Below are 12972 nucleotides of genomic sequence, written 5' to 3' on the forward strand. Positions count from 1 at the left end.
TTGGCTTGCTACACACCTCTCGTAACTAATCCTGAGGTGACAGAATTGGATTTAGTGACAGGCCGAAGGCTGCTATGACAACCAGCTGATGCAGGCACCCCCACACAGAGGGAATTTGCAACAGGTCTGTGCAAAGCTTGCCCTTTGTGGGAGGCGGGGGGGGGGGGTGGTGTGCACAGGGATATTTGTGCGCAAGACGCATCTAGGGTAGATCTAGTGCCCTTTATGCCTTCAAAGTACCATATACATATTAATGAATCTAAAAAATATAGCAAAGCCTTATTGTGTAATTTGGAAATAAGAACTGGTTGGTATTGAAAGTGGAAAAGAATCTGGACTTTTCTCTGGGCTCATGGTACGCAAGGCTAGGGCTCCCTCAAAATGTTTGGCTTGCTGAAATGATCCAGAGGGAGCAAAGGAAAATAATGGGAATATTATGTAGCTTTCTGAATAATTTTTCTTTTATTTAGCTCTAGAGTATTGGCTCCTTCAATTCCAAATTCCCCAGGCTTCTTTTGGCAGCCTGGGCCTTCCAGTAAACTCATTAAGCAGGTCCTTTTCTCTTTCTTGTCCCCTCCTCAGGTGTTCAAGTAAGCAGTCAATCATGCACTTCCATCTCTGCACACAGATATAAGGAAACTTTCAACTTTTTCTAAATACGAAAAAAGAAATCACATCTGCTAATATACTTTAAAAAAATAAATGAACAACCCAAAACCCAGCTAGGAGTTTCCACAGGAGCACTAGAGATACCACAAAGAACAGGAAGAAATATGCCTTTTATTAGAAGTCTCATATGTACAGGGAAAGCTGTTTCTCACAGCTCAAGGAAGGCTGTAAGAAAAAGCTACTGTCATCCAAGGTCACTGTGCTTACATTGGTAACACCATTTAAACATTGCCACACATTATGAACACATAGAACCATTACACAGAAATGCAAAAGAGACACAGGTACGTGTGGACACTTCACATATTTTCTAAAAACAAGTGGACACAAAAATACAATGTGCCAGTAAAAAAAAAAAAAGGCATATCGGTACATGTCTTTTTTTGTTTGTTTTCTCTTTTTTTGTTAATACATGGTGTGCTGAGCTTTCATCTCAAGCTTTCTTCACATCGGGATTTGCAGGCACTTTAGCAACCCAGCCATGGTTCACAACACATGACGTTCAGACGGACAGCTGAAAACACAGGAGCAATCGAAGTCCTTGTGACCCCCACACACATTACAATATTGACATGAGAGCAATCTTTTGTTACCACTGTTTGGTGATATAACAGCTTTTCCCTTATCTGTCTTCGTTTTGTGGCAGAATTATCTAGTAGCATGGATGGCATCACCAGGCAGAGATACAGCATCTGGGTGTGCTAAACAAACGTGATTTCCAACTGACTTTAAAAACTGTAGCAAGCCGATGAGTTTTTAGAATCCCAAAACGACCGTCTGATTTATCTTTGTCTCACTCTATGCCCTTCCTGCCAACCTGTCAAACGAAAACTAATTAAAATAATTACTGGGATGTTGTGGGCCAGAAGCTCATCCTGGGAGAATTCTTTTCTTAGCTACCACCTCCCACGTCATGATATGCACAGGGCCGGTGGGCGGGCTCCATTCTTCCCCGACCAGAAGTCACTCCCTGTCCCTCGTCCCCCACACAGAGCTGCGCTGACTCAACACACGTGTCAGGAACATGACCAAACAAGTGTATTTATAAACACAGACTACAATGATCGCTTTATTGGTAATGTCGAGTTATAAGGCAGTTGCAAAAGGACCCCCATGATAACCAGACAGTGTTGGATATGGCTTAGCTTCTTTACTAGGATGAAGGAACTTTCCTGTTGCAAGGAGCTGGGAGAGAACAGGGAAAACCACACTGATTACAAAGTACCATAAATGACTGCTGTGAAGTACCATAAAGCCCCAATTTCTGGTGTATGTCACCCACTTTGATCCACCAGAGATTGGGATGTCGCCTCACATCAAAGAAAACCGAAAGGGGAGAAGGAGGGATCAATATCACCTTCAACTTCAAGGTAATTTGTCACAAGTTGCAGGGGGGTGTAACATAAAGCCACGGACATCTCATGGGGGAGGTGAACATTCCTGGTACTCCAGAGAGGTGCAGAGCATGTGAATGCCTCGAACAGATGATTGTCAGATGGTGGGAAATCCTTCCATGAAATAGACACTTGAGACATACTGGCAAAGACATTAAGGCCTTCCATTTCTTCGCCCATACTGCTTAAAGGCACTGATACCAACAAACAGAAAAATTCCATAGTACCATCAAGGTTTTAAAAAAACTCCCAAAATACAAGTCTTCATAAGAAAATGTCCTTTATTGCATGACATGAAGCCTCCACTCTTCTCCTGTTCAGGAATAGAAGGGTTTCCCTTTCTCAGGAGTCTGGAGTCTGTTCAGCCTAGCGACCTGAGAAGGGGAGGGGGGCACGTCCTGCCGGAAGGGCCCCTTGGGAGGGGTGTAAGTGGGGTCCTGGACTTTCTTGTATGAGTCATAGTTGTTGAGCCCTTCGGGAGGAGGAGGCTGCTTCTTCATCTGTTGCTCTTTCCGCCTCTGTTCCTGGCGAAGGAGCTCCTGGGTCTCCAGCATCACCCTGGCGTTGAAGCCGTGCCCGCCCAGATAGCCGTTCCTGGAGCCCTGGTAGCTGGAGTATCTGGGGTTCTCCTTGGCACTCTGGAAGCCTTCCCCAGGGGGGTAGTTCTGCTCCCAGGAATCCTGGGACACAGAGCTGGCGTTTTTCCTGCTTTGCCTAGAAAAGCAAATCCCAAAGGTTAGTGTGAGGCTTGGGAGAAGGGGAGAGAGAGAAAGGAAAGGGAGAAAGGAGGTGGGGGAGGGGGGAAGTGGAAAATGCATTTGAACCTCTCAGCCAGTAGTGCTGCACTGCAATCATGTGTCAGCCACAGTGATGCGGGCTGGAGGATTAACACAGGACTGTCCTCAGCAAACAATGGCTAAACAGGAGAGAGCACTGAGGGCTTGGGTGGCTATCGAAAAGTAAGGGTCCTCCTTCTGTGTCTCCGTAGGCACTATTGATCCTACATAGGGTAACAGTACCTCCTGCAATTTAGACACACTGGCAAGACTCCGTACAGGGGTATTAGTGATCTGGCAGCTTCTACCCCAGCAGGAATTGCTTGTTTTAGAATGTTGCAATTCAATCCTAAACAAGCAAAACAAATATTTTACACAGCTGCCACCATAATGCCCGAGACACTAGCTAATAGGAAGTACATGTAATGGATTACAATATGAGTTCAGTTATGAAAGATTTAAGTCTAGACTCCTATATGATTAAAAATGCAACAGGCAGTCCCTTAAAGTCCTGGCTTTCAAGATGTATATGTCAGCAACCGACACTCTCCAGCATATATGCTCATCAGGCCTGTAGAACCTGGGAAGTCTGTAAAGTAAGCACTATTTTCCTACACACCATACCCTCCCTGAAGGCAGGGATAACCTACTTAACTCCCATTCTGTCACTCCAGGATAGGGAAATAAATCAGAGCCATATAGAAATTTCTAAGTCTTATCACTTCTGCAATAAAGTTGCACATCATTTCAGGAAACATTATTGTTTTGAAACATCTTTAATTTACTATCAAGTCTCTAGATGCTTTTATGAATTTACAATAAGATTGGCTATGATAAAGTAAAACAATTTGTGCCAGAAAGGAAGACATGTCCTAATTTTTCGCCTTAAAAATGGAAGAGAGGAAGAGAGAATTGAGTAATAAAACAAAATATATTGCTCCATTTATCAATAAGAAAATCATTTGGCGACAGTATGTATTGCTCAGGCTTTCACATCAACACACACAACATGACAGGATGTTCAGAAAGACTCTGAAGGGAAAATGCGATCTATGCAGACACTGGGGCTCCCACAGGAATGAAGCATTTGCATTTTTGAACATTAAGAAGTGCCATCAGTATGGTTTGGGATGAAATCTCCCCATTTTCCACATGGCCTAAAATGTAGTTGGGGGTGTCCAGCATCATCTCTGGATATGACTGTGATTAACTGAACAGTGTCCAGTACCTTTATCTGGTTCTCTTTTAATGGGAATCAGACCATTCGTACAATGAGCCCAGGCAAGAATCCTTAGATTTGATGGAATAGTTTATTTGCCTAAAGCACTGATTATCTTCACTTAAAAAGTCATAAATTAATCTGCCCAGGGACATGAATGATGGAAAGTGCCAGCACGAAACCAGGGATTTGACATTAATCATGAAACTTTAATTAAAACAACGAACTTGTTACTGATGTTACAGCAACAAAAGTGGAATTCCTTCATGGGTTAGTAATCAATTTAAAGATAACCAGAAGTAGGCCACAGAAATTTCACCTCTTTTTCATCCTTAGCCTACTGAGATCCACTAACCCTCTCCAGCCCCCAACCCCCAACTCTATAAAGCCCAAGGCTTCGCTCTATGGCTCTCATGCACCGTAAGCTGAGTTTTGAATCATTTCAGGAAGACAGAGTCTTTTTTTATTTAAACACATCAAGAAGTCACTAAAGGTTTGTTAGGGACAGAAATTATGATGATGTGAAAGAAGAATTTCTTGTAGCTAAAATTTTCTTCAAACTAAGCTGTCTAGAGGGAAGAAAGAAGACCTCACTGAGGGTTGAAGTAAGATATGTGGGGAAAGAACATATACATAGATACAGGTACACAAACACATATATACACATGTTTCCGTGGTAAGTGTGGTATCAACAAGCTCTCAATTAAGGAGAGGACAAGAAATGATCAGATCATAGAGAAACTCGAGAAAATAGCAGACAATGAAAGTTTTCTACATGATGCTTAGGTTCAGGTAGACAGAGATTCCAATCCTGTCTGCCACTTGCTGGCTGTGTGACCCCAGGAGGGTTATACTGTTTGGGCCCAAGTTGTCTCACCTGTGAAACAGGCCAGATATCTAACCTCATAGGATACAGGGAAAAATAAGTGAAATAACACATGTAAAATGCTTAGAAAAGTGTGTCACACAGTAAATGGCTGACTAATGGGTGTTGGAAGAGTAGTTTGAAGGCAAAGTCACTTTGTCATCAAAGATTAGCCTCTGGGTTTTGGGAGACATCTTTGTGACCAACGGAAAACAATAAACAAAATATTAGCTTTCCAGGGCGCCTGGGAGGCTCAGCCATTAAGTGTCCGGCTTCAGCTCAGGTCATGATCTTGTGGTTCGTGGGTTCGAGCCCCATGTGAGGCTCTGTGCTGACAGCTCAGAGCCTGGAGCCTGCTTCGGGTTCTGTGTCTCCCTCTGTCTCTGCCCCTCCCCTGCTCATGTTCTGTCTCTCTCTCAAAAATAAATATTAAAAAATTTTAAATAAAAATTAAAAAAAAATATTAGCTTTCCACCCTTTGTGAGAAGGATTGGTAGAAATCAAGAAGCAGGGAGAGGCACCAAAGAATAACTGAAGAAGCTTCTCTAAGTGAAGACAACTCCACTTTCTGAGAGACTGGAAAGAAGCTTTTTACTGTCCCATGATTGCTTAGTCAAAGGCCACAAATAACAATAGCAGCAATCTCTGTTCACTGAATTTCTTTATAACCAACACACAGGTATGTCTGGTCCTAGAATGAGCCTACTAGAGTTTTCTGAATCCACTCAGGGCAAATGCCCTGGTTTGGCAATAGCTATCACTTAATGATTGTAACTGCTTCCAATATGGCTTGAAGACCACCATCATGTAGACCATCATCTTACACCAAAGACCCAATGCCTCAGGAAAGCAAGTTAGTCTCTAAGGTGAGGAGGACACAGAAGGATGAAGAAAGATATAAATACCAAGGCTGACAAGTTGACAAGCAGCTGAGAGACATAATAAATGGGCCTGGTGGGGAGACCATGTCTGGGTGCGGAAGACAGAGGGGAAGTGAGGTTTACACAGAGAAGTCTACCACCAACAGACGGAAAGCCATGGAGAAGGAAAGATGAAGAGCAAATAGAGAGTCAGCAGGAGAAGAAAAAATACATATATTTCATAAAGGATCTTCAGTAAGTCTTTCTATCAGTGACTATAACTGAACATGCTTCTACTCAGTTTTAGAGTTGCCTTTTGAACACTAAGACAGTAATCTAGAAATTTTAAAAGAATTAAAGAAAAGAGAGTAAAGAAGAAAAAAGAATAAGTAGTTTAGGAATAAAAAAAAAATTAAAAAGGAACCCTATTCTGACCGAATATTAAGTGTGGGTCCTCTCAGGTCTCCTTTCCTCCCGAACTAGTGATACGACTTGACTAGCATCCCCTACCGACATTTCAAAATGTAATTTGAATTCCGTCTATAAGTTGGTTATTCACAGTGAGAATTTACACACCACTTCGGCTTGTATACGTCCCTTCAGTTCAGACCCCTTTCTCTAGTGCTACTGGTACAAAGTCTTGACCATTTGTTTTATTTTACGCTCCACTTTTCAAGAGAACTTCTGTTGTGTGTGAAGTCTTTTTGGTATTGAATGCCATACCAACTTGTTTAGACAAAACTCTGCTGTCAACATCTGAAAAGCAGAGGTCAAGCGTCTTTGAAGAATATCACGTCAGAAATCTGGTTTTGACTCATGCCCATGTAGGTTCTTGCTATCTCCCTCTGAGCTCCTCTTTGGTCTTGTTACCTTCCTCCGGATCTCCGCACACAGCCTTTGTCAAGTGGTGCCTAAGCTGGGTGTGGCTGAGCATTCCTAAATCTTCCCACAAATATACACTCCCATCCAGAAACTGTTCTCTAAAGGCAGAGAACAGGCTGTAGGGACCTCCCAGACCTCTTGCCTGAAACAACTTTTTCATCGTGGGATTTCTGCTTTTGTCATATCAACACAGAATAAAATGCCTAGTAGTAATAAGAGGGCTATGCTGAACCCAGAGGGAGTTTTTATTATTTAGGGAAACACTCCAGATGGCAGCAGTACCAGCAGCAGCAACCTTCCCTTCCATGAATTAGATCCTTCTACCAGGTGCTTCAGAAGGGAGAAGGGGAGTGAGGAAGGGCAGCCTAGAGGAGGAGGTGGAAAAGACAGCGGAGCATCAGTTTGGAATATGGAGCTACCTGGGAACACGACCAGGAGAAAGCCAGTGATCCCTCTTTGCCCTCTTCCCCAGGACTGGGACCCTGGCGGTTCTTCTCATGCCAGGCTGTGTACACTTCTGGGCCCTCATCCACCATCTCTCCCACTTCCCTTCCTCAGCCCTGTGCATTTCTCACCTCACTCCACCTCTTACATGTGCTTTCTGATATTTCTCCTCCATTTCTTATACTCTCAAACACAACTAAAATTTATGAAGTCAAACAATTTGCCAATCAAATAAGATCACAGCCCCTGCATAGGCAATGCCATTCGCATAGGCCGTGATGTGCTACTGACCGTCAGGTATGTCAATCCATCGACCTGATCACACTCATCCATCTGATGGAAAGCAAGCCAAACAGGCAGGGTGGAGGGATTTTATACAGAAGAACCTTTATGTATAATCCTGGAATGTTTCACATTTGATGCATGGGGTGGTTCATACAGCGGCCTTCTTCCATATGCTAAGGGAAGTAGAGCGCAGAGAGGAACTTTGCACCTATACCCACTGACATTCCAGACTTGGGAACCAAAACCCTCGGTAGCAATGAGCCTTATGAAATCAGGGTTTAGGGAACAGGCAGGTGTGGGTTTGAATTCTGGCAGAAATTATGGACCAGCTGTGGGACCTTGGGGGAAGTTACTTAATTTCTCTGAGCTGCTTCCTTGTAAGACAACGTGTTCAAGGTCCTGTCCAGACCTAAATTTCAGTGACTCTTACCCAGAGTGGGCTAAATAAATAGTTATTCTCCTATGTGAAAGAAAAAAAGCAATTCTCTTATTTAAAAGAAAAAAATAATTTAGTTTTCAAAGGAGATAGAGCTTTCTAGATGAAAAAAGAACAACTGAATGAACAATACTACAATACTAGTAAACTACCATTAGGAGAATGACGCTACTCATCCTGGTAGATTTTCATTCACACCCTCATTCCCTTGTCTGATCCACGTCAATGTAGCCAAGTCCCTCGCTGTTATTATAGGGATTATTTAACATTTACAGGGACTCATCCTTATTAAAAATTAGAAGCAAATCAAGACCACTTTTGTATAGGTCAGTCAAGTTTACACAGAGAAACATTGCCTCCACACTGCTCTGCTCAAAATCAAAGCAATCTACTTGATACAAACATGGTAAGTGGATTTTTTCCACCAAAATGTTTTTGTCACCTGGTTTTGAAATAGAACAAATGCCTGTAAGAATTGTGATTATAGGAGTGAATCATAGGAAGTTTGGGAAGATGAGTATTTTTAAATAGGTACTTTTATTCTTCACTGTGCACGGAGGAAATACTCAGATGGGAAAAGGGCTATCATTTCAGGGTATTAGGGCTCGGTCACCTGAATGCTCTCCAGGCCTTTGGCAGAGAACCCGTGGGGCTGAGGTACCTCCTTGGGGGGAGCCCGGCAGATACCAACCCCCCCCCCCCCCCCGGCCCGGGCTAGTCTGCTCATGAGGTGGGCATCCCTGGGACTCTGAGGATCCGCACTGAACAAGTGTAAGGATGGCGGGAGAGCAAGAGAGATCCTAACTGGGCACAGACCGTGGAGCACCGCCCCGCCCCGTTTCACGGAGCTCTAGGTTTACACAGCATCAGACACTCTAGTCACCCCACCAGCCAGGCAAAATAAGCGTTAGCTTTCCATTTTTCAGATGAAGAACCCGTCCGGTCCGCGGCCACCTGGGAAGTAGCAGAACCAGTACCAGAGCCCGGGTATGACCCCTCAGCCCAATGCTCCTATGGCAGATCATCTCGCTCGCGGTTAGGGAGCTTGGGGGTGACAATGCCGGCATCTTCTGCCACACTTTTCTTTCTTCCGGGGGGCCTCTTTCCAGGGGTCAGATGGGGGGCAGGCTGAGCAGCGCCCTCTGCCTGCCGGCTCCCGCAGGACGAGCGCGTGGAGGAGGGGCTTCCCGCGGGGCCGGGCTGGGACTTACCGGGGCAGGGAGCTGTACTGGCGCTGGGCCTGCTGGAACCCCTCGCGCTCCTCCTGCCTCTGGCGCTGCATCTGCACCTCCACCGACACCGAGTGCCTGCCGCTCTGCGCCGCCGCTCTGGAGTTGGGCTGAAGGGCAAAAATGCGACACGCTTAGCGAGAGAGGCAGTCTGGCTATCATGTGGCCGGTGGGCCTCATTCCGATTCTTAAGGATTGACCTAGAAACATGTTACAGATGTGGTGAGTTTTTAAAAAGCCAACTGCGGTTTTCCCAAGTGTGAGAAAAGAGGTTATCTATTTGCTTTTATGAGTCCCAAATACTCAAGCATCTTAAATTTTGATTATGGCTTCAGAATGGTCTGAAATTGAGAGGCCAACTTTTCTTTCTCTTTTATTTAATGTTTATTTTTGAGGGAGAGAGAGAGAGAGCGAGCACAGGGGAGGGGTAGAGAGAGAAGTAAGGGACAGAGGATCAGAAGCAGGCTCTGTGCTGAGAGCCGTGAGCCCGATGTGGGGGCTCAAACTCACCAGAAGATCATGACCTCAGCTGAAATCAGACCCTTAAGACTGAGCCACCCAGGTGCCCTGAGGGGTCAACTTTTCCAGTCTTCCTGATGGTTTGGTAAATACCAACATTAGACACCAGTTTGCATCCCCTGTATATCCAGCAAGTACAGGGGAGCAAGGCTCCTCAGGAGAGCATAAGATGCCAATGTCAAAAATAAATAAGTAAATAAATTTTGCTACAATAATTCACAGAAGTGGGAAAGTCCATGGGTGTGCACTTGCAAGTTGGCTGTGTTGGTGAATTTTCTCAGCGGTTACCTATTTTAGGCTAGCAGTAGGGCTACAATAGAACTCATTCCCCTTCTCCTAAAGGGTGATGGCTAAATTCTGAATGGAGATTCGTTGACACTAGGCACCGTTCGCCATGTATAGGTCTCCTCCAACCCAGGGGTGGCAGTCAAATGGAAACACTCATCAAAAGAATAAACCCTAACAGCTAACAGCTAACAGCTAACAGCTCCTTGAATTGGTTATGAGACAATACATTTTCCCTTACTTATTAGGAAATGGCATTTTTACCTAGGTTAATTATACCCTATAGAGAAATTTCTACTCCTTCTGGCTAAATACTTTGGTCAGCAGGTCATCCACTGATTGCTGCCTCTCAGCAAACTCAGATATTTGGTTGTGTATATTGTGCCATGCAGATCAAGCCCCTGTGGATGCTTCAGCTTCTCACTGACAGTTTTTAGCTTACCTTCTAGATCTGCCCTTTGAAAATGAAAGTTGGTCTGCTCAAAATAGACAACGATGCCTCTAACTCTACAAAACACCAAACAGTGGTTTATCATAGCATCAGTGACATTCACTAAGTAATCCTTTTTGGCACTTGCTAACCTCTGCTCCCCTTTGTGTGACGCAACATTGTGCAATAGGCATATTCTGAATGAAGAATGCCTCTTAAAAACAAGATATTGATTTTCTCTCGTAGACACCAATGGCAGACTTTGACTTGATAATAGTTTCCTAAAATAACAGTCTTTGCTTTCATTTGGAGAGTTGTAAGGTAGCATGTGGGCTTGTTACTTAAGGAGTGGCTCCTGTGGTTGGCTTTTGTGTGAACAGAAAGAAAGCATCATCTATTGTTCTCTTTCTGCCTGGCCAGCATTATCTTATTTGTGGGTAAGCAATAATAAGGATTATATGGGGCAAAAATTTCAAAGCATATGGGCATAGTCAGTGGGCATATTAAAAATATCCCGATACAAAAATAATGTGTGAAGAGATTAGGCTTTACAATACCCCAGTCTCTACTAGTGGATGTTTATAACCACACTCACTGGAACAAATGTGTGTTCTGAGACCCGCTCCACAACACCGTTCAAATAACACATCAGTGGTGCCTTGAGCGAGGAAAACACTTTGCCGAGTGAGTTCTGCTTATGTAAACAAAGCGTCAACCAATTGTTCATCAACTACATTAAAGAAGACAGACATTTTCTTCCATTACACTTGATGAGGCTGGCCAAAAAGAAAACTGAGCGGCTCTATTGTTCAGGGTGAGGCTTGGGAAGCTTGAGAGAAGCCACTGGACAGAGGGAAAGCAAAGCAAGAAAATACTACACCATTTTCTTTCCACCCTCAAAAAGAACCACGTTTCCCTTTCCTTTTCACTCAGTATAAGCTATATACATGTGTCAAGCAGTCTTGAGAGATCTGGCATTCTGCAGCAGGATTTAGTAACGGGCTTCTTAAGCTCATGCTGTTCTGTGACACACTGCTTGTGGAGATGTGAAAAGAAAATGCAAGGTCTTGTAGACATTTCAGGTGTATTTTTAAGTTGTTTCTCCCAGAGGCCTGAAAATTTGATTCTGACAGAAAAAAAAAAAAGTTGAAAGGCTTTTGTTTCCTCAACTGTGTGTTTTCTGACACTGTGCACCTCAAACCTTATCCATGGCAAGGACCCAGTTGGATCTTGATGAACTCCAATAATAAAATTATCATCACACAGGATCTGAAAACTTAACATGAGTGAATGAGTTTGGTATTGGCAAACTGACATATTTCATACTAGTCTGCCCACTACGATGACTTTTATTCCATTTATTTTTTCAAAGCATGCAGAAGGGTAGGTTCTTAAGAAGAATTCCCCTTATCTTTAAGATGAAATGTTACTGAGCCACAGATCTCAAGGAAGATTGTATACATGACCAGCCTAGAGCAACACTGACGTAAGTTTATCCTGTCAAGTTTTATACTTGGCCCGAATCAAAAATAACCTGATTCATGACTTCAATGATGATCTCATAAAAATGTAAATTGTGGGAGCAGTATTATAATCGACAATCCTGACTTTTAAATATAGTGGTTTCCATCTCTATGGCAGAAATAGAATAATGTGTCTGGAGTCCAAAATAATAAAAATAAAGAAATGAAGAAAGGTAATTTGTAACCCCAGGGAGAAGTTCATGTTTTCAAAAAGAACAGCATTAACAGCTACAACCACAAAGTAACATATATACAGGGAAACACACAGGTAAATTATAATTGTAATAATTCTGGAGATCAAAGGGTGCCTGGGTGCCCAGTCAGTTAAGCGTCTGACTTCAGTTCAGGTCATGATCTCACAGTGTGTGAGTTCGAGCCCTGCGTCAGACTCTGTGCTGACAGCCCAGAGCCTGGAGCCTGCTTCAGGTGCTGTGTCTCCCTCTCTCTGTCCCTCCCCCATTTGCATTTTGTCTTTCTCTCTCAAAAATAAATAAACATTAAAAAAATTTTTTTTAATATTAATTCTGGATATCTGCCAGGCAATAATAACTCTGTTTTCAGAATACAAATCTCAGATGACCTGGCTTTGTTTATAATGAAATTTGTGACAAGCAATGACCTTTTAAGTAAAAAAATTGCCAAGGCTGGCAGGGCCATAATAATGTAGAGGTAGTAAATAGAAATAACTACATGGTTATCTGTTACACAGTACACTGGAGGACCATGATATGTAAATTTCTTCATGGCTTATGTTTAAAGCCACAAGCGAAAACTATACATGTTGCTTTTATAAATGAGCTGCAAAGTATTGGTCTCTATCATGATTATGGAGACACAGTATTTATACAATACAAAAAATTATATAAAGTTTGGGAAAGCTACACAATTTGGCTATCACTTATTAGTGTAAAACAAAATATCAAAAATCACTGGTGAAAACATAGTGTTTGCACCAGATTTCATTAACTAAACATTTTTCTCAGTTAAATAAAATCATTCTTATTTTTCCAAAATAAGAATATAAAACAAAACTGTTAAGACTAAAGAAAGAACAAAAAAAACTATACAGCATACAAAGTGTCAGTACCATTTAGAGCCAGGAATATTGGAAGACTTTTAGAGCTTAATCTATGAGTGCATGTGTCACTTATGAAAT

General features: G+C 42.9%; 1 protein-coding gene across 19 annotated transcripts in view; it reads right to left on the bottom strand.

Annotated features, from left to right (window-relative positions):
- Positions 1 to 760: 760 nt before the first annotated feature.
- Positions 761 to 12972, bottom strand: part of PARD3 (par-3 family cell polarity regulator) — a 674219-nt gene continuing 662007 nt past the window's right edge. For all 19 annotated transcript variants that reach the window (XM_043563582.1, XM_043563576.1, XM_043563584.1 and 16 more), the window contains 2 exons: positions 9042 to 9169; positions 761 to 2777 (listed from right to left, as the gene is read on the bottom strand). In XM_043563582.1, coding sequence (XP_043419517.1) covers positions 2381 to 2777; positions 9042 to 9169 — 525 coding nt within the window. In that variant the 3' untranslated portion in view covers positions 761 to 2380. The remainder of the gene's footprint in view (positions 2778 to 9041; positions 9170 to 12972) is intronic.

Source organism: Prionailurus bengalensis, chromosome B4 (assembly GCF_016509475.1).
Source record: "Prionailurus bengalensis isolate Pbe53 chromosome B4, Fcat_Pben_1.1_paternal_pri, whole genome shotgun sequence".
Taxonomy (NCBI): Eukaryota; Metazoa; Chordata; class Mammalia; order Carnivora; family Felidae; genus Prionailurus; species Prionailurus bengalensis.